The following is a 22,790-nucleotide window of genomic DNA, read 5'->3' as shown; positions in this document are numbered from 1 at the left end:
TTTTCTTTTTCTGGTATCCTTATGATGTGCCTGTTATTAAGTTTGATGTTGTCCCAGAAGTCCCTTAAATTATCCTCCTTTTTAAAATCCTTTTTCCAGCTTTGATTGGGTGTTTTCTGCTACCTTGTCTCTGAAATTGCTAATTTGATCTTTTGCTTCATCTAATCTGCTCTTCTTTCCTTCTAGTGTTTTCTTCATTTCAGATATTGTGTTCTTCATTTCTGACTGGATTTTTTTTATGGTTTCTATTTCCTTTTTTATGCTTGCTATCTCTTTGTTTAACTTAAATATTTTGAGCTTCCTTATAGCCAGTGTTTTGAATTCTATATCTGGTAGATTGCTTGGCTCCAATTTTATTTAGTTATTTTTCTGGAGATTTCTCCAGTTCTTTCATTTGGGCTATGTTCCTTTGTCTCCCTATTTTGGCTGCCTTTATATATTCGTTTCTGGGTATTAGGTGGATAGGTCTGCTATGTCTGTCTCCCAGTTTTGGTTTGGTGGCCTTATGTAGTAGGTGTTTTGTGAGACTCAGTGGTGCAGACTCCCTGATCACTTGAGCTATGTGCTCCATAAATGTCCCTTATGTGGATTATGTGAGCCCTCCTATTGTAGTTGAGTCTTGATTGCTGTTGGCCCCTCCATGGTTGGGATTGTTCCTCAGGCTGGCTGGCTGTAAGGATTGACCCTGACCACAGTGCACGAGCTGCTGTATAGGGGCTGACCCCATGAAGCAGAATTCACACCAGCAGGGTCTGGTGCCTATGGAGTTTTCCCTTTGGGTTTGTCACTTGTGGAGCTAATTGGATCATGCTCTGATGCAGTCTGAATCCTGCCACCTGGTATTTGGTTCTGGGGCCTCTTGGGAAGGACTTCAATGCAGGTCAGTGTCAGACACTGCCTGTGATTGGCCCTTGGCTACCTGTTAGGTTGGAGCTACAGAGCAATCCACAGTTGGTGGCTGCCTCTACTGTACCTGGGTGCAATATGGGAGGGGCCAAGTAATTTACTGAGGCCAGTTTCTACCAGTACCAATCCTGGCACAGTTCAGCAAAGGGTACAAGGCATCCCAGAATACCCCTCTGCTTGTCGGCTACCTGTTAGACTCAGTAACTGAAAGAGCCTCTGATGGTACATGAGTTGTATGAGGTAGGGGCCACTGGTGTTCACCAGATTGATACAGATTCAAACTCAGCACCAATGTTGGGTCTGAAGCTCCTCAGCACAAGTTTCAGGGTACACCAAGGCCAGATGCCACCTTCCTGGGGCCTGTGGGCCTTTGCGGTTGGGTGGAGTCTGAGAATCATTAGGGTAAAAGGGCAGTGGAGTTCATCAGGCTAAAATAGATTAAGATTTATTGTGTGGAGGAAGGGCTCTGAACAGGAATGGTGGTGCTCGCTGGATCTTGCCAGTACATATGGCCTTCATTCCAGAGCCACACACCTCAGTTTCTTCCTGTGTCTGACACTCCCCTGAGTCTGCCCAAACATCATCAAAAGCCTTCCAAGAAAGACTGTACTGCAGGACCAGACTGACTTCAGCTAGCTGATTTCTCCCCAGGTTGCAAGCTTGGCAGGGTGGGACCACAGGCAGCAGGGAAGGTGGGGCTAGTGTATCTCCCCAGGCTTATGCCATATATATGAAGGGGATTGCTAGACCCAGGAAAGATGGCATCTCTGTGGTATAAGGACGGGGACTCAGCACAGGAACATTGGTGGGTGTCTCTCCATCCATCTTGCTGAAGCTACACAACCCAGTCTTTTTCTGTATGACCCCAGTCTGCTCTGAGCCGCCATCCCTCAGGGTGAGTGTCTGTGAATGAGATTTTGTGTGCTGGCCCTTTAAGAAGGCACCTGGGTTTCTAGGAGTCTCAAGACTCTTACTGGAAGACAGAATTACTGCTGATTTCACAGCCAAATTTTATGTGGGCTCCTTTTCCTGGCACTGGTTCTCTAGGCTGGGGAGCCCACGTGGAGTTGAGACCCCTCACTTCCCAAGGGGGACCTTTGCAGCTGAAATAATGCTTCTGATTCTCATCTGATGCACATGGGTGTGAGGTCAGCCCTTTTCACATCTCCTTCCTACCAGTCTCTAGGTTGCTGCTTTTGTATATCCTTAGTTATAAGACTTCTGTTCAGGTAGTTTTTAGTTGGTTTTTCAGGTTGATTGAAAAATAGTTTAGTTGTAATTCTATAGTTTAGTTGTCATTTGGATTTGATCCTGGATAAAAGTGAGTGTAATTTTCACCTACTCTGCCACCATCTTGGATCCACCAAGTAACCTTTTTTAAATTAAAATATATTTAATTTCTATTTAAATTACTCTCAATGAATATACAGAGTGGGGCAAAAGTAGGTTTGCAGTTGTTTGTACACAAACCATAGCATTTATTCTTTTTTTAAAAAATGTATTTTTTATTAATTTCAAAGAGGAAGGGAGAGAGAGATAGAAACATCAATGATGAGAGGGAATCATTGATTGGCTGCCTCCTGCACGCCCCCCCACTGGGGGATCGAGCCTGCAACCTAGGCATGTGCCCTTGACCGGAATCGAACCCACGACCCTTCAGTCTGCAGGCCGACACTCTATCCACTGAGCCAAACCGGCTGGGGCGCATTTATTCTTATATTATTATTTTTTAAATATATCTTTATTGATTTCAGAGAGGAAGGGAGAGGGAGAGATAGAAACATCAATGATGAGAGAGAATCATTGATTGGCTGCCTCCTACACGCCCCCTACTGGGGATCGAGCCCACACCCCGGGCATGTACCCTTGACCAGAATTGAACTGGGACCCTTCAGTCTGCAGGCCAACGCTCTATCCACTGAGCCAAACCAGCTAGGGTTTATATTATTATTTATTAATTATTGCATTCTTTTCCATAGGAACAACTATAAATCTACTTTGTACCACCCTGTATTTTGCTCTTAGTAATCACTGTTGTTTTGTTTTTATGATTCTAATCATCCATTTCAGATTTTGTTTTGAACTCAAGTTTATTAGGTGTAGTTTGTAACTTGCCCCTTTTCTCCTTTATAAATATTAATAGATGCCTGTCTCTAATATGTTGTTAATGACATGATATTTTTTAAAGACTACCAGAAATGGCTGCGTTTATATCAATTTAATATTCTAACCTGTAACTTATTTAAGCCATCTAAACTTGATTTTTGGTTCAATAAAAGTGTAAAGATTTTCTTACTGTTTTTTGTAATATTAAGAAAGTGAAATTGGCCTTAAATATCCAACACTAGAAAATACGTAATTAAACTTAATGCACATTTACTAGATAAGCTATTTATTAAGTAGATGTTAAAAATCATGGCACTGTAATAACATGAAAAAAGTACTAAGTAAAATGAGTGATGTAAGTTGAATGTATCTTGAAACTTAGTAACAAGTATACTTTTGAAAAAAAGCTGAAAGTGCAGTGAATGACATGGTTAACTGCTTGACTTCTTTTTTTTTTTTTTAAATATATTTCTTTATTGATTTCAGAGAGGAAGGGAGAGGGAGAGAGAGCTAGAAACATCAATGAGAGAGAATCATTGATCGGCTGCCTCCTGCACGTCCCCCACTGGGGAGGGAGCCCGCAACCCGGGCATGCGCCCTTGGCCAGAATCAAACCTGGGACCCTTCAGTCCGCAGGCTGACACTCTATCCACTGAGCCAGACCGGCCAGGGCTGCTTGACTTCTTGGTTAAAGCTATGGGATCCTTTTTACTCATTTATTTTGTTTTTTCAAATCATTTTTAACACAATTTTGTTATTTATAAAGGAAACTGATTCTGTTTTGTGTGTTTGTTTTTTTTTAACAAAAAAAAAGGCTTCTCTACCTGTCCTTTATGGTTTAGTATGTTTTTAATCTTTAGTTTACACTTTATATATTAAAAATATTTTTCTTGAGAAAAAAACAGTAACAAAATAGGAATTAAATAAACTTTCCTTTTAACTATTAGTGTTTTATCATCTTTCCATGTGTTCTTTTTCTGAACATAGCTTCTAAAACTCCTTTATTTGAAACATAAAAAACAAAACAAAATATCTTTACTTAAGTTGCTTTCTTTTCCTAATCCTGCTTATTTCTTCTCTCTGAAAGGTGACATAACTGTCAGTAAAGCATATTAAAAATATATAAATTTATTATGTTCTACCTCTTTTCTTTGTTTATCTATGATTTTTGCAGTTTCTTCTAGACTGGTTTCATTTTCTTCCATTTTAAGTTTAAAGTTTAAAGTTTTATTCAGCAAATGGCAAAACACTCTGCTCTTTGTCACTTCATGCCAATAAGCATGAAAACAAAACAGTTCTTTTACACTATCTTACAATGTAAAAATCATTCAACTATGAATTAGGAAATCCAGGTTCTAGTACCAAAGCTTCTATAACAAAAAATTTTTTGACAAGAAAAGTCACAGTCTCTGAGTGTTCATACCTTCATCTGTAAAAATTAGACTACTAATCCGTGAAGTTCCATTTTCATTTTTAACAGCCTGATTTTCTTTTCAACATTTTTAAAAAATATATTTCTTTATTGATTTCAGAGAGGAAGAAAGAAGAAGAGAGAGATAGAAATATCAGTGATGACAGAGAATCATTGATTGGCTGCCTCCTTCACAACCCTCACTGGGGATCTAGCTGCAACCAGGCATGTGCCCTTGGCCAGAATCAAACCTGGGACCCTTCAGTCCGCAGCCTGACACTCTATCCACTGAGCCAAGCCAGCTAGGGTGTCAACATTTTTATTGATTTTTTTTTTTTTTTTTTTTTAGGAGAGAGAGGAAGGGAGAGGGACAGAGAGAAACATTGATGTGAGGGTGGAGCATCAATTGGATGCTTCCTATATGCTGACCGCCAGGGGATCGAGACCACAAGCCAGGTTAATGCCCTGACCAGGAATTGAACTGGCAACTTTGTGGTGCATGGGACAACTGAGCCACACCGGCCAGGGCCGACCTGTTTTTCTTTACTTTTTTTTTCAATTTTTTTCGTCATTTTTTTCTTCCTCTGATTTGAAAACACTCTTTACCTTCCACTAAATTTCCATGCTCATGTGATGCTATCTTTTAGGACTTTCTAAATTGTACATTGATGACTGTTAATTTATACTCCCAAGTTTACACAAGGTTTGTAGTAATTGGAACATTAAAATATATTGTAGTATTTGTTAGGGCTAGTTTCTTATCATTTATTTATTTTTCCTTCCTTCCTAGAACACTCCTGATTATATTTGCTTTTTCATAAAGTTGATTTGTCTGGTTCCAAAATGTTTTTGGAATTTTTTATCAAAGTTATATTAAAGTTATGAAATAATTTGTAGGAAAATTACATATTTATTATTGACAAAGGTTTAAAGGGAACATATCAAGTATTCAGAATATTACATATGAGTAAGGGAAACAAAGTAAATCATGAAACATGATTACTATATTAATGAATTTTGAGGTATCTACTTCTGAAGTAGTGATACTTCTAGTGGTTTTGAAAGAATTAAATAACTCACATAAGTTGGTTGAGCATTTAATTCTAGTTATGTTTGGCTTTATGTGGTAACAGGATATAAATATGACTATGTCCTAGTAACAGGAGACCATTAAATTTCACATCTCAAAATACAGTTTTAATTATTAATTTATTTGTACACAGGATATATGGTTATCTCAGTTGCACACATCTGCAAAGTTGTAGAAAGAGAAAAGTGAGTAAAACCTCATAATATTGGGAGGAAAGAGGGTCTAATCCGGGAGATTCTGAAAGTGAAGTCAAAGAGACGATAAACTCTGGCGACTATTTAGAATATGTGCTGTATTAGTATTCAGAAAGCCTAGAATGAAAAAAATAAAGGACACTGAGGTCAGCCATTGTGCTTATTGGAAAATACAGTGACTATTTGCATAGAATGTGATACGTTTTCATATTCTCAGCAATGATTTTTTTTTAGCTAAACTTATGTCATTAAAATCAATGACATGATATCTGCAAAGTTAAAAAAAAAATAAAAAAGGACACATTGTTTTGCACTCCCCTCCTCTGATGCCTGAGGCAGTTATCAAGGATTTAGTGAAGAAATTAAAGGAGCCCTAGTTCTTCATGTATTACTTGACTATTTAACTGGATTGTAATTTTTTTATTCCTTTGATTTTTCTATTAATGTCTGTTTCCTTCTAAAAGTCTGTAAAGGGTGCTAGTGTAGGAATTTAGTTATGTTTTCCTTACCATTGTGTCCCCAGGGCCAAGCACAGTGCCTTGCGCATACAAAACATTCAATACATATTGGTTGAATGTGGATGTGCTAAGTACTTTAGGGAGGTGTAAAGAGTTCTTAAAATCAGTAAGGTTAAATTCCTATCATGTGGTAATTGTTAAAGAACTCATAGTCTATGGATGATATGAAACTGTGCTGTACAACCTTGGTAGTACCTGGAAGAAGATTTCTAGTACAATATGGCATATTGAAAAATATTTTCCTGAATCTAGTTTAGCCTTCCTATAAGACCATATCAAGTTGAAATCCTCTTAGCTACCATTGTTTATCTTCTTTTCCTACCCTTACATATAGAAATATATTTACAATGGTAGGCCATTGAAGTTAGAGATTTTTTATTTTTATTTTTTACAATTTTTTTTCTTTATTGATTAAGGTATTACATATGTGTCCTTATCCCCCCCCCCGCCCCCCCCCCCAACTAAGGCCCTCACCCCCCTGCTCTGTGTCCATGGGTTAGGCTAATAGGCAGGCATACAAGTCCTTTGGTTTTCTCTCCCTCTTACCACCCCCCCCCCCCCCATGGTCTGATCGATGCTTCTCTGTCTCTGGATCTGATTTTGTTCATCAGTTACGTTTTTTATTTTTTGTAAAGTCTATATATTTACAGAAATTCACTTGTTTGTTTAGGCTTCTGTATCTCTAAGATGAGGGGTTTATTTCTTTTATGGCCCATGACAAATGGAACCAAAATATTCATTTATTTTAACTCTCAATTGCACAAAAAAGTTCTTATATTATTGGAAGAAACAGATCTTCTTCCTTTTAGCCTCTGTTTACTTTCTCACCTCTGTTGATTTATTCAGCTTGTAACCTAGAAACCAGCTAAAAAGGAAGGAAGTCAGAGATGTGTATTTCTGGGCAGTAACTAGAGTAGTTTCCTCTTCCTCTAACCTCGATTAGCTGTCAGAAAAGACCTTCGTTCCCCCCTCCCCCCAACTAAAGAATTGAAAAGGAAAGAAAAATTAACAGTAACTCTTCAACATTCTTCCTTAATCCATTAAGGAAGGTACAGATCAGCCATAAGGGCAACCAATTTAAAGAACTGAAATGTTGTCCTCAAATTGGTGCTTTTTATTGTCTAAAAGATGGTATCTATCACCCCAAATGAGTTCTAAGGACAGGAGAGAATGAAGAGACTTGATGTAAAAGCCCAGCAACTTAATGCTTGCTACCAAGTAGGTTCTCTAGTAGTATTTTGTTAGTTCATTCCTTTTGTTTGTGTTGGAAATTTACCAGAGGACAAACTAAAATTCATATATTTATAAAATATGTCAAGTTCAACTTCAATATTAAATAGATATTTGTGGCCCTGGCCATTGTGACTCAGTTGGTTGAGCATGGTCCTGTGCACCAAAATTGGTTCAATTGGTGAAACTGGTTCGATTCCCAGTCAGGGCACATGCCCAGGTTGTGGGTTCAATCAATTGATGTTTCTCTCTGTGTCTGTCTGTCTGTCTGTCTCTCTCTCTCTCTCTCAAAAAAAAGTATTTTTTAAAAAAAGGGTATTTGTGATTTTCAAGTAGTTACACCTCTATGCATCCTCATTTGCATTAAGAATTGACTGTACAGTGTTTCTTTATAGTAATGAAGCATCTCATTTTATTCCAGCCCTGATGTAGAATGAAATTAAAATAAATGATTTTAATTCTGTGTTTATTTTGATTTTATAAAAATTATCACAATCTATGTCATTAGGAATATATAAATATTATGGCAGTTGTTAGCTAATTGTAGTTCTGTGCGTTATTTGATTCTGTAGGGGCCTGATAGTACTTGGGGAACAAAAACAGCTATTTTCAAATTTATATGAAACCTAAATTTATGTGAGATTGTAAGATGAATCCTGTAAACCAACAAACTCTCTAATATACAATAAATGGTAGAAATGTAGTATGGAATGTATTTAAAATTTGGTAGTTTATAATATAATAACCCGCATAAAATATTTTGTGTTTCTTTGTTGTTTGGGGCTCATAATAAGGCTGCCATATTTATGCAGTTTTTTGGTTTTTGGTAACTTATATGACATTGCAAATTATTTTTCCCCCATATAGTGTTTTATAGTCATGTCTTACGTGAGTTGTTTATGAATGACTTCTTTGGTTGTTGTGTATGATTTAATATTTACTGGACTCATTCTTTGAAAAATACTTCTTTCTAAAGTTTTGTATTTTAGCGCCATCAATGTTCTAAAGTTATATATTACTAACATTCTTTAGAATAGCCGTTATGCATATCTTGCATTTATAACAAAAAATGGATTGATCGAAATTTTTATAAGTGCAAGTCCATTATATACTAAATTCAAAATATCTTCAATAGTTAACTTGATGTTTTCCTTTAAAATGAAACTGACAGGACTGGTGGCTTGAAGTTTATCTCTTAACATGACTTGATGAATTGGTTGCATATGTGGTATAAAAAAAATCAATGTGAATTTGTAGATTTCTTGAAATTGAGATACCTACATGGGCCAAATTTATAATAAAATACAATTCACATACATCATTAAGAAATAAGTGAATGTTTTCTTGCACTTGCAGGTATCTGACTTTTTTTCATATTTAGCGTGTGTATTACACATACAGCAAACATCTCAAAATTCAGATTAATCACATTTCTGGTGCTCAGTAGCTATTATGTGTGGCTAGTGGCTACCATGCTGGACAGTACGGTATAACTCCAGTTTAGAAAGAAGTTAAGAGTACATATTAGAGCCCTAGCCAGTTTGGTTCAGTGGATTGAACGTCGGCCTGTGGACTGAAGGATCCTGGGTTCGATTCTGATCAAGGGCACATGCCCAGGTTGTGGGCTCAATCCCCAGTGGGGGGTGTGCAGGAGGCAGCCAATCAGTGATTCTCTCTCAATGATGTTTTTATCTCTCTCTTCCTCTCTGAAATCAATAAAAATAAATTCTAAAAAAGTACATACTAGATAACATCAGAAAATACATTTTAGCTAAACTTATATCATTAAACTTATGTCAAATTGTAGAGTTTATTTATAACTAAATTATATTAAATTGTTTTTATAAAGAATGAAAATATTCCAGGAATATTTTTTTAAATCTGCCAAAATTAATATTACCAGGTTTTTCTTTTGAGTAAAGCGCCTCTGAGATTGTTGGTTATGTCATTTGATTTCACTTAGACTATTTTAAACTTTTTTCTTGAGGTTGTTTATATTAGTATATTTTTAAGGAAAAATGCTTATACTAATAATAAATCCTTTACTTGAAAACACTGAACGTATTTTTGATGATTTAAAGTTATGCTTAATTGTTGTCAACTTGAGAGAGATTTATATAGTATTTGTTTTCTGCACTTTCTCACCTTGTTAAATCTGGAAAGCAAAAACTTTGTATTTGCATTTGCTTTATGAAGGAGACAGTAAACTTGAGCTTTCAGTCTAGCCACTAGTCTGTCTTTGTCTGTTGTTAAAATTATGAGCCAGTCTCTATGGCCGCAGCCAAATGAGTAATCACCAGTAATGTGACTCGCGCTGGAAGTGACTCCATCAGCACCTGTGACGGGGATTAGTTACAGTTTACAGAGCACCGCCTCTTCCCTTCTCTGTGTGCCCTGAGCCAAGTAGTCGTTCTCATTTGGGTGTCTGCACTGTTGGAAGCTACTGCAGTTTGTTTCCACGCAGACAGTACAGTGGGAAAGGCTTTCTCTAGCTGGTGGATAGCTGTTCTCTCTATTTGGAGTATCTTACTGGTTATGTAAGCGACCTCAGGAGAAATTATCCTGACCCAGATCGGAGGATGCAGTAGTGCTTCAGCTGCAGGATTTCTTAGTCGTTAACACCACACTGCTGATGACAAAGAGCGAGTTGTAATCCTCATCACTGCCGGGGTTGAGCCGGAGCAGACAGAAAATCGTCATTTGCTCGTCGGAGATTTGTTAGGTTACAGCCTCTGCTTCGTTTTGTGGTCTTGGCTTTTCCTCCTGTACAATGACGACGTTGCAAGTGATTTCAGAAATGCTTGGTTTGAGAGCCATTTGCCTGTGAGTTTGTGTTGTGTTGTCTTTTTTTTGAAGACTGAAATAGTATTTAGGCTAGATAAAAAATACTGCTCAAGAACAAAATGGAAATACCAGCTGTACTTCTTGACCTTTAAAGCCGGGTCGTGGATTTCTGAGATTTAAAGATATTTTAAAATTATCAAGAACAAAGTACGGTTTGTATTTTTCTGCTTCCTTTTTCTTTTGTCTTAATTTACATTTGGTTTTGCTTCTCGGTCTTAGGAATTAAGGTCACTGCCTTTTATAGATCTAGCCTTAGTGTTCTTAGTTTTAAGAATTTTAAACTATTTCATTTGTTTAGAAAGTAGTTTATTGTGTGGGTAAATTCATAACACTGTAAAAAGATTATTTTAAAAACGAGTTTGTTTACAGAAAAATGTTTCAGATTATGGTTTTTAGAATATAATGTTTTAAGTGAGTGGGGGGTGTTTCCTGAGGTTTTTTTGTGTGTGATGTACTCCCATCCCCACCCCCAACTTGTTTGCTAACAGTATCGTGTTTTTCAATAGACCTGCTTGGGTGGGAATTTGGACTTTGTTCTTTCAAGTCACTCCAGCCCCCCCTCACCGCCCCCGCTTTTTTTTTTTTCCCCCTAAAATGTTGCTTAGATTGTTTTCTGCTTCAGTATATTCTTTAGCAAGATTTATATCAGATTTTTGTAGTTAATGAGCCCAAGTTTTTTACTTGGAAAAGAAATTAAATGTTAACCGGCGATTGTTAAAAACTCGGACTGCAGACATAAACTCCATGAATTTCCAGTTAAATGTTAAATGGGGAGCTTTAGCATGGGTTGTTTGACCATCTGAGTTATGTTGGAGAGGTATAGCTGATTTATTTTAAAAATGATTTTTCGAGGAGGGCTCATCTGTTTGCCTCTTCCTCATGTGAATGGAATGTGGTGCAGCATGGAGCCCCAAACAGGATACAGTTGTTCTAAGCATTCTTCCTATAGCGTGGTAGGCCCTACTAGAAATGCAGGCTCTCAACTAAGTTATTTATTTTGGCTGCAGACTATTCTTTAAAGTATTGTTAACACCGACAGAGTACCTTAAAAAAACCTCTTAATTCAATGACAAAATTGAAAAAATATTGTTTAACTATGAATCTTAAATTTTAAATTAATTTGGATTTTCGAAGGCTTTTATCAGATGGAATAACAGATTGTTTTTTTATTAGGGCTATATTCTACTGTGACTTTCATCTGATGGTAACTCATTGCTTCCCCTTAGGCTATGGAAGTTCCTCATAGAATGATATATCTTTAGAGTCTTGAATTACTTAGTTATGCATGAGTTCTAGTTTCTTTACATTCCAGTGCACCTATACCCGTGAAATATTTAGTACAGATTCATAAAAGCAGTAGGATTCATTTTTTTTATTTCTAAGTTAATGATGTTTTCTAAATGTTTGATTAGGCTATAACAGATACATGTTGATTTACCACTTTAAAAAATTAGTATATGTTTTAACTACATAGCTTTATATATTGTGTTTAATTTTCCATATAGTAGGGACAGTCACAGATTTTCAGGGTTTCTCGTTTAATATATATTGAAATATTTCTTTTAAAAATGTAAAAATATTTATCGGTACTTGGTGGGAACATATTTGTAGTTTAAATATAAGTGCACATTTAAAATTTGCAAGTTGTGGCCCTATTCGCTATTTAAGACACATGGCATACTTTTGACCTCCATTTGTACATGATTGCAAGTATTCCTATATCAGAAATAGAACATTATAAAAGGACTTTTTTAACATTGCTGGTAGCTAAATGCTACCATAAAATGAGAAATTCTTTTTAATTTTGGTCTAGAAACTAAGCTTTTTTCATAACTCAGTAATTTAAATTATAAGTTGGCCTGTTAAAATGTACCCTTAGAACTCTTGATGTACCTTAAAAAACAAGAGTTCTGAGAGATTTTCTTCACAAGAATGTTTTTCATATTATAAAATTACTTAGTCGCATAGGAAATGCAAACCACCTGTATTATTTGCGTAAGAAAAAGGCACTCAGAAGAAGTTTGCTTTTTTTTTTTCAAATCCTACTTAATTGAATTGTATCCTTAGTCATTTAGATAATACCTTTTATAGACCTTTTGTTAACCTTCATGCGGTGACCTGACTTGGTACTATTTGAAAAGAAATAGAGCATTTGCTAAAGTTCAAAGATTAAAAGTTCTGTAGAAGGTTCCAGTGTTTTCTAGTTGACTAAAAACTAAACAAAGATAAAATATGAAAGTGTTACGTATTTTATGTCAATCAGTCATATACTGGTAGACATTTTAGAGTCTAAATAAAATAAATACTCTTTGGTTATAAGCTTTAGTCACTTCTTGGGTAGTAAAATTATGAATAGGACTTTATGAAATGATAATTTTAGGGATTTAGTCTTGGTAAATGAAAGTGTTAGATGGTAACAGTAGTAGCAGGAGATAGCTAAATAATGGGGGAATGTCTGTTTCGAAATGTAATTCTAACCCATATAAAAATAGTTTTGATATATATGTAGTACATTTCCTTAAAAGGTCAGCCCTAGGACAGGGGAGGGAGAATCTTACTGTGATTCTATTTTTTAAACATAAATACTGAACATTTAAGTGGGAATGTAAGAATATCATGATTTAATTTAGGAAAGAGGATATTACTTTTAAATTCACGGTGTGGATAGTGTAGAAATAAGGCATGCTTTAAATGCTTATTCTCGTGTTACATATTTGTTAGGCTCCTCAATGAATTGAATTGAAAGCTTTTAAAAGGAATTTTATAAATATAGAAATTAACTCCTTAAGAGCCATTCTGAGCTAAGGATCTTGAAAAGTTTTTCCTCGGAGTGTTTATTGTGATTGCCAAGATGTTATATTTAAGACATTATAAGAAATGGGGGAAAACACTATGGCTTTTGGATCTCCAGGGGATTTTTACTGTCTGTGCCAAAAGCTTTAGTTTACATAGAAACAGTCACACGGTTGCCTTGTAAGCAAGAAAAATTTATCCTTGATAAAAGTAATTTAAAAACTGAGTTGGTTGTTAATACCATTTTCCAAACTTAGATTCTATTATAGTAAAGCCATGGTTTGTAAGTTTTAGAACAGTATCATGGATATAAGACACTTGGTTTCTGCTCTAACTGCTTCCACTTCAAAAGCGAGTGTTATAGTCATTTTAAAAAATGCATGCATAATACCTTTATTTCCTTCCTCTTCGTTTCCTGCCTTTCTCACTCCCTCCCCCACGTCAAGGTATGAGTGAAATCCTTTATGTAAAAGATGAGTCTTTAATCAAATGAACATGAATGCTCCTCCCCCCATCCCTCACCCTCGGCCCCTTCCCCCTTTTTAAGTAGTGGCGATCTGGAAAGACTTTACTGAAAGGTGGGTTTTGTGTAATACTTCTTACATCTCTCTTCTTTTCCTGTTCCCCTCCCCCATGTGGCTCTTACTGAAGCAGCTGGATTTTTATTTGTGCTTTGGGTAGGGACAGGGGCGGGGAGTGGGTAGTACACAGGGCGGAGTTAAAAGACCAGATGCATCCTGATCATTGAAAATCCTTGATGTAAGTGAGCTGGGAAAAAAATTACGCGTGTAAATAGTAACTACTCTTTTTTATAAAGAATAATACTCAAAAATTTTTAAATGAGATGGGATAAATATTTTTACCCAGTTTACTTTTTCAGAAGCAATTTCTCCTTTTTAAATCTTAGCAAAATTTTTTATACACATTATGTTTCATTATACCCCATAAAAAAATAAACTGCGGCTTAATATATTAAAATTTTTTCATCATCTTTTGTAAATCTACTTCATTCCTTTTTAATAAATACAAAATCTATTGTATGAATAAAAACATTACCCTAGATTATAATATGGAAACTAATGTTAATTGATATCCTAAAACCATTATAATGACAATAATACATTATAATGTATCTATATACCCTTCATGTTTTTAGGGTAAAACCCAGAAAATAACCATTAGAAAATTTTTTTATCTCTTACCAGATATTCAAACCCCTGGTTGAAAAGCATGTACCCCGTTCAATCACTGCAGTAGAATTCCTTGTAGATAAACAACTGGATTTTTTAGCCGAAGATAGTGCCTTTCAGCCCTACCAGGTAAGAAATTTTATGTTTCTTTTAAAAGTTAACTCTTCATTAAACTTCACTGATATTCAGATATTCTTTTAAATACTCAATTTCAGCTAACATGTAGGTGTGCAAGGAATTCAATACATTTTGATTATAGGGTAAATGATTAATTTATTCAACCAACCAATATATACTGAGAATTTATTATGAGTTAGGCAGCATTCTGTCACTGGGAATATACAAATGAGCAAAAAAAGTCTCTGCTATGCAAAATAATCATTGTTAGAAAATAACTCATTAGATATTAGTATATATTATCTTTTTCTCCAGCTCTAAAAGAATTGGGTGAATTAATGTTATGAAATTAATGTTTACTATATGCATACATAGCAGTTTAGCATAATAGTTCATTTTATTTTTAAGTGGGCATATTCATTTAGATTGTGATTAATTAAAATATGAATACATTTAATTGGGAAAACGTTTTCTAGTAGGCTTTTAGAGTTAAATCTTGAAGAAACTCATCAAGTCGTGTAAGCTAAATGTTAAATTTTCTATGACATGTTAACAGTTTTTTTACGGTAGAAGTAAAAATTTCACAGAAGTTTGTTTCTGTATATTTGGATTTTAGGTTAAATTTAATCTGTGTATTTTATAGGTTTTTCTTATATGTTTAAAACAATGTAGTAATTGCATTGAAAAAAAGGATAAGTGAACTAGTTTGACTTTTTTTTAATGGGGCTGAAAGTCTGTACTCCTAATTCATTTCAGAATACTGTTTTTTTCAATAATAAAATGTTAGAGGCATTGTTTCTATGGGAAGAACATGAGCTTGAGTTAATGAGCAGTGATTTGTTGTGTGTGGAGTTATAATACTTAGGGAATTAGTTATTTGCAGCTTCTATTAGATCTACTAAAATGAGATAGTTACCTTAGTCAAATATCACTTCCTATTTTAAACTCTACATAGATGTGTTTCGGTCTTTTCACATTACTTCATTAATAAAAGGCCTCATTTTTGTCCTGTTACCTTTTGCACTTTGTGTGTAGCCAAAAATTCATAGCAAGTCCCAGTTCAATAGTGGAGGTGTTAGAGCTTTTCCCTTGGGTTTTATTTTGTTTTTAATTGTGAATGCCATTTAGCTTACTATATGCCTTAACTATAATTTGTTTTATTTATTTTAGTGGGAATTAGACTAGTCAAGTCTAGGTAAAAATCTGTGGTTTCTGATTAGCAAGCACTCTGGAAGTTTCAGCTTGGATTTGATTTAGAGAAGTGAAATCATTATGTAGAAATTACTTTAAAAAGCTAAACCCTTTGCCAGATGGCCTAATACTCTACAGTATGTATATTAAAAGTTATAATGATTAAAAGAATGTGCTAACATTTCATAGGTTTGTGGGTGTGTTTTTTTTTTCATTTTTAAAGCTGTTTTAGAGTCTGATAATTCTATCATTTTATTAAAAATAAAGGCACACGCCCTTGCTGGTGTTGCTCAGTGGAAGGTGTCGGCCTGAGCATCGAACGGGTCTTAGGTTCACTTCCTGGTCAAGGGCACATACCTGGGTTGCAGATTCAATCCCCAGCACCAATCGATCTCAGTCTCTCTCTCTCTCTCTATCTCTCTCTCTCTCTCTCTCTCTCTCTCTCTCTCTCTCCCCCTCCCCCCCTTCCCTCACTTCCCCTCCCTCTCTTTCACCTTCCCTCTCTTCCTCCCTCCCTCCCTCTCTCTCTAAAAATCAATGGGAACGATACGCCCAGGTGAAGAGTAACAAAAACAATAATAAATAAAGGCATAAGAGTACTATTTGTTTTGGTAAATTGTATGATTATATTTATTACTAAGCTACTTATATTGCTATGCTAGTATAGATAAGTCGACCTCTGTCCTACAAGGATGCTATTTCTTCCAGAAGTAAAGTGATTCACTTGACATTTTAACCATTTGTGTTTCAGGAATTATGTAACTGCAGTTCTTAGAAATTGGAAGGAGTAAGAACACTTGATTTAGGATCCAGCATATCTTTAGAATTTCTTATTAGTTTTAGAAGTAATAGATGGTTTGCTATTGAGCTTTTTGTGTGTGTTTTAATTTTTATATTTAGTATTTTTAATTGGATTAAAAATATATGTACATAGTAGACTCTTGCTATAATGTTTTGAATGAAAATTTACTGCAGAGACCTAAGATGGCTTAGTAGTTCTTAAAAAATGTTTAAATGAATTTGGAAAATATAGACATATTCTAGGTAAAGGAAACAATTTTAGAGTTAATATAATTAGAATAGCTTTATCCCAGAATGCATTTCTCCAACCAGTTGTCCAAACAGTACATTAAATTCCTTGGCGTCTTAAACATGGCAGCTGTTACTAGCATAGATTTTGTAAATAGTGTCTTGACATATCTTAATCTTAGGGTAACCTGTGTAAGTCAAACGGGTTTGGGGAAAATTGAACAAGTTTTTAAATGGTCTCCTTGTTTTTTTCTTCTTTAAATTTCATGAGGCACTTTCCTCCTTTTTAAAAAAAAATATTTTTATTGATTTCAGAGGGGAAGGGAGAGGGAGAGATAGAAACATCAATGATGAGAGAGAATCATTGATTGTCTGATGAGGCAATTTCTTCTGAATCTGGGTGTTAATTGTCCTTTATAGACTTAGTGTGATGAGGAAAAGTCTTCTTTGGAAATGGCCTTTGTGTATACAATGATGAGCGCACATAAGTAGTGTATTTAAAATTCCCACAAATGATGCTGTGCTGTGAATCTAATTAAATGTTTTTTGTAGTGGGAATTTCCATCTGTCATCTTTCTACTTGAGTTCTTAGCTAGCATTTTTATTTTTTTAATATATTTTTATTGATTTCAGAGAGGGAGCAAGAGATAGAAACAATAATGCTGAGAGAGAATTATTCATCAGCTGCCTCCTGTATGCCCCACACTGGATCGACCCCGCAACCTGGGCATGTGCCCTGACCAGGAATCAAAATGTGACCTCCTGGTTCATAGGTCAGTGATCAACCATTGAGCCACACTGGCGGGCGAGTTCTCAGCATTTTATTCTGTAGTAATATGCTCCCTTTAGTTTCTTTAATAGTTGCATAGCCCTATTTTTTTTCTGGGTTAGTTCCTATTTTTTAGTATATCACAATGATAACATATTGTAAGATAATGGTTAGGAAACAGATGACTTGGAATTAATACAGATATTTTCACTTTGAGGTCACCAGTTTAGGAAACAGATGACTTGGAATTAATACAGATATTTTCACTTTTAGGTCACCAGTATGAGTCCTACACTTACCTCTCTGAATGATCTCAATGCATTGAATATCAGATGGCATGTATTAAGTTAGTTGATATAGTCAGTTTTTTTTAAGTGACCTGTAGTTGGGAGATTGCAATACAGCCGTCATAGATTACAGTTTTTAATAGTTTGGAAAGAAAGTTGAATAAACAGAAAAATCAAACCAATATGTTATAGGCAGTATAATGGATGCATATTAATTAAACAACTGAAGCAGCATACCATGGTATTGTTAATTCTATTTTTTCATTCCATTTGCACACAAATGAGTTTTTGCTTCTGCCTTTTAGATTTCCTGATCTTGCTTGGCTGCAGTTAAGTTTGAAGTAAAGGGGTAGGGGGAAAAGAGAGGAAGTAGGAGGGAACTCTGCATATTCTTCTGTCTTTTAGCTGCCTGAGAAGAAGGAAGAAAAAAAAACGAATAATTGATTCTTAAAGGTGCTTTTTATAGTTTTGGGTTGGTTTTTTGTCATTTGAGTTATGATTTCTTTAGTATTGTTACTTTGGAGGGTAATTACAAACGTTTTTAAAAAATGTTTCCATTAAAATGTAAAATTATGATCAAATTCATATAAAAACTAGTTATATAATGAAATATGACATTGCACTTTTAGCATGATTTTGAAATCATCTTGCCTTGGATTTTGGCTTCTGGCCATTAACACCTACAGTTTTCAGATTGGTTGCTTCATAGAGGATATAAAAATTATTTTTTACCTGAAAATTGTACATGACTGATATCATTCATCTGGGTTTAGTCTGCCTTATTAGTCCAGTATTTTCCAGGGATAACAATCCTCTTTGCTTTTAATGGTAATGGAGGAATAATACAAAAAGCACTAATTTAAAACCATTAGAGATTTGAAGCAGAATGTGCCTGTTCAAAATTATGCTTTATGTTTATCTTACTATATTTTAAAAATTCATTGTAGTGAGACATTTTCACTAGAATAGAGTAGAATCATCCTAGAACGGAAGGAATGATTCTATCTGAAGTTCTGGGTTATAATAAACTGATCAAAGGTTAGAAATAAGATTATTAATACTACAGTGTCTGTCATAGAATATAGACATTGAACTACCTTATTAAACATTAGATATTGTGCTGTGAATTGCTGGTTAAAGGGGAAAAATGGGTGGAGCAAACCTGAGTATTTTCTTATTACCTGGACTAAATATTGCCTAAAGTGTTGAACAGAGAAGAGTCTTACATTATTTAGTTAATGAATGTGTCTGGACTTTATCAGATCTGTATATTTATCATTCCGTAGTCCTTCAATGAGAAAGTTCATTTCCCCGTTTGAGTCCATTTTGATCCACAATTTTTCCATCGCTGATTTATATAAATTTATTGGCTATAGTTTCAGAATATCCCTAAGATAGTTGTTGTTCAACATACCTGGTTTACTAAAAACAACTCAGTTGATTGCCCAGGATAAGTTACCAATAGTTTAGATAGTGGAGTGTAGCAGAGATGTCTTTTTTTTTCTTCTAAATTTTTGTTATTGTCCTGTGGAGTTTGGAATTGCTTCACAACCAAGATAAGATAATGTGATGGAGGGTGAAATTTAGCCCTTAGTCAGCCAAGGTAAACAATTAGTTGGGGCCTAAGAGTCCCGGATTTGATTCTGGTCAAGCGCATGTACCTCAGTTGCAGGCTCCTCCCAGGCCAGGGCCCTGGTTGGAGCACCTGCAGGAGGCAACCAATCGATGTGTTTCTCTCACATCAGTATTTCTGTCTTTCCCTTTCTCTTCCACTCTCTCTCTGAAAATCGATGGAAAAATATCCTCTGGTGAGGATTTAAAAAAAAATAATTAGCTGGTTGTTTGGTTGTTACTAGCCAAATGTTATATTTTGAATTAAATTAAATATTTGCCATAAGTGAGCCACTGACAAATGTTTAAAAATCTTGTTGGTAGTAATATGTCTTATATAAGCACATTTTCCCCCCAGGGTTCTAAGATGATACTGCTAATAGTTTACAGAAGGAAATAGACAGAATTTTGTGTTAGTATTATTTGGGTGGGTAGAAAAAAACTTTTTCTTTACTCTCACTTCAGATATATCACTTTAGAGCATTTTAAAACTATAACATTCTTACAGAGGAAATGGGAATTTGACCTGGTCCAGGTTTTATTAGTGTAGTTATGTAAATGGTTCTGTCCCAGAATTCTTCTGATTTGTTTCCTTTTCTTTCTGGTATTAAAAATTGTTACACCCCTATTAATTTTACTAAAATAAAAAAATAAATTGATTTCCAGAAACAGCCCAGCAAACTGTTGCTATTTGTTAAAGACAAAAATCTGGGTGTTTTTTTTTTTGAAATTTTTGCAATGATAATTAAACTTGATCTTAAGAGAGATGTTTTGTAAGAATTATTATGAAACACTGGATATGGAAGTAGAACGCACCCACACCCCCATACCACCATAAATGAGAGCATCTGCATTGTAGTTGTGATAGACATAGCCCAGATCAGAGAAGTAGAGGCTAGAGAGCTCTTGGTGTTCCACTGACTTTTGATACTTGGTTTTTCCCCAAAAAGGAAGTATTTAAATGGAAATTTTATGCTTAGGCTTACCCCTAATTTTTTTTAATGTCTGGCCTTGGAAATATCTCACTGACTTGATTCATTTAACAGTTATTTAAATTCTGTGGTTTTCCCATTCACAACATCCTGCTAGTTGCTTAATGGTTTTAAAAAGTTGATAAAAGTATAAGTCCTTTTTTCCCCCAAGGAGTTTGTTATATTCTATAAGAACTCATATAAAAACAATTTCCTTGAAATATCTTGATTTACGTAATCAAAATAATACATAGTAAAGACAAAGAAAGAAGTCAGTAAAGATTGAAATGGTTAAAGAAGTCTCATGAAGGAGGTAAAACTTGGAACAGGATTCATTTTAACGGAGGTGGAAGTGCAAGATAGGGAGCCTAATGCAGACATTTGGCAGAACAGACAGCATGATCAGTGATAGAGAAGGTAGATTTAGGGGAAAGTAGAATATCAGCCTAGCTAGAGGAGGGAGTTTTTTGAATAGTAGGCATCATACTAAATAAGTATTCTGGGGCCAGATAAAAGAGGAAAATGATTGCTAAGTACAGTTACTAACTGACTTATCTTGTAGGCCATATGAATTATTGGAGGTTTTGAAGCAAGAGAGTAACAAAATTTTCTACATAACAGTGACATCTGTTTTGTAATATATCAGAAGCAGTTACTTGATTGGGTCTTCACTAGAGTCTTTTTTCCTAGAGAATCATCCGTCTAGCATAATTTTGATGACCATGAATTTTCAAGTCATTTCATGTAGATATGATTTCAAATTCAAGCTTTGTTGTTTGTTAGTTTGTGACATTGGGAAAGTCTAAAGCACTCAAAATAAATGGTTTCCTCATCTATAAGATAACCATACTATCTCCCTTAGGGTTGTTATGAAGAATAAATAAAATGATATATTGAAGAGTTTATTACTACATAGAAACTGCTCAGTAAAAGGTAGCTATTTAGACATGCTCTAAATTTTTATTTTTGTAGATGTTATCTTAAACCTTTTTGATAGATATTTAAAGTCTTCCTACCATACACTGCAACCATTGGACATTACTCTGCCCCTCTTACTTTTAACCGTCTGTCTTATTTGTCTTCTCTGGGGCTCTTGCTATATTCTTTTCTGCAGCTGGTGCTAGATAAACTATCACTCTCAGTATAAGCTATGGTCAATGTAAAACACAACATGTTTTCATAGCAGTGTTTCTTCTCCCCACCCCCACCCCTTTTTTTTAAATATAAGATTGCATGGTGGTGTCTTAAACGATTATTTTAAGGAAAATGATATTTAAAAAGATGTGGAACCCTTGTGTGATACCTCCCACAAAACATACCTTTTTTTCTTTCCCTCACAGGGAAAGAAAGGTATAAGCTCCATTTGCTGCAGATAGTTATTTGTATTTCAAAAAGTGTAAGTGATATTCAGGCAAGTTACAGAATTGTTTTTTGTGTGTGTGTGTGTGTGTGTGTAAGTTTGTTTGTTTGTTTGGCTTTGGGCTAATAAGGCTATGTAGATGAGTACTATAAGTTTGGAAGTCCTCTCTAAGCCTTGAATAAGAATTGAACTAAATGACCTTTGAGGTTCCTTTCAGAACACTTGGAGCCATAATTCTGTGAAATTTCTGACTTATTTTAGTCTCATGGATGAGAGACATTCAACCTAAATCTAGGTTTATTTTAAAAGAGAGGACTATTGAGTTTAGGCATTGCCAATGCAAATCACAGTTATGCAAAATTGTAATAGCAGTATTGTTTGGATTAATATTACTTGGTGAGAGCTCTGTATTCTGTACTTTTGTATATTTTTTTCTGAATTGTATTTTGACAGAAGTTGAGCACATTCTCAATTAGTCCCTGAGTTTTTATATGCATTTACCTTTATTTCACTTTACCTTCATGTTAGCATTTGATTGAAATTTAGAGGTGCCTTATTGCCATAAAGTCATTAAAAATGACAACTGTGTACTTATAGCATGATAATACACTGTGCCATGAGTGTGGAAAAATAAAGGATCATAGCCATAGCTGTGAATTGACTGCTGGTGGATTATTGGTAGGATCAGCATCTGTGGGGAGGCAGTGGCCTGGGGGTGGTCTAGGAGATGAGGCCAGAGCAGGAAGCTACTATTGTGTAGTACTTGGCTTTATTCCATTTCTAGTCAAAAGTGACAGCTTGCAATAGTGGAACCAAGCTGAAACCTAAAAAGTAGAATGAACTACAAGAAAAGGGGAACCAGTAGCTAAAACAGTCATTGTACTTCCTTATTTAAGTAGGCTTTTTTAAAATTTGAAGTTGGTACATCATGTTTTAATATTTAGTAATTTTGCTCTGTACTCTGTTTAAGTATCCTTTATCTCCCACCTGCAGATTTTATATAGGCATAATTTCAAAGTTAGTTATAAATATGCTTACTAAAGTCCCATAAATCCAGGTATGTTGATTTACCCCAAATACATATCTACTGCCATTAAACAGGGAGTTCTTCATTTGTAAAAATTGGTTGCAAAACTTGTGTGTTGAAGATGTACCCATGGAGTCCAGGAACAT

At 35.1% G+C, this 22,790-nt stretch overlaps 1 protein-coding gene across 7 annotated transcripts in view; it reads left to right on the top strand.

The window, feature by feature from the left end:
- JMJD1C (jumonji domain containing 1C) overlaps positions 1-22,790 on the top strand; it is a 172,418-nt gene that overhangs the window by 70,547 nt on the left and 79,081 nt on the right. For 3 of the 7 annotated variants that reach the window (XM_023754619.1, XM_006089717.3, XM_006089721.3), the window contains exons 1-2: positions 9,863-10,446; positions 14,298-14,411. Coding sequence is in view for 2 of the 7 variants with exons in the window: in XM_023754618.1 (XP_023610386.1) it covers positions 14,298-14,411 (114 nt within the window). In the remaining 5 variants the exon portion in view is untranslated. Of the gene's footprint in view, positions 1-9,862; positions 10,447-14,297; positions 14,412-22,790 lie in introns of those variants that run through there. The other 4 variants (XM_023754618.1, XM_023754616.1, XM_023754620.1 and 1 more) reach the window with 2 other exon arrangements.

Source organism: Myotis lucifugus, unplaced genomic scaffold (assembly GCF_000147115.1).
Source record: "Myotis lucifugus unplaced genomic scaffold, Myoluc2.0 scaffold_62, whole genome shotgun sequence".
Lineage (NCBI taxonomy): Eukaryota > Metazoa > Chordata > Mammalia > Chiroptera > Vespertilionidae > Myotis > Myotis lucifugus.
This window is presented reverse-complemented; position numbering and strand designations above follow the sequence as displayed.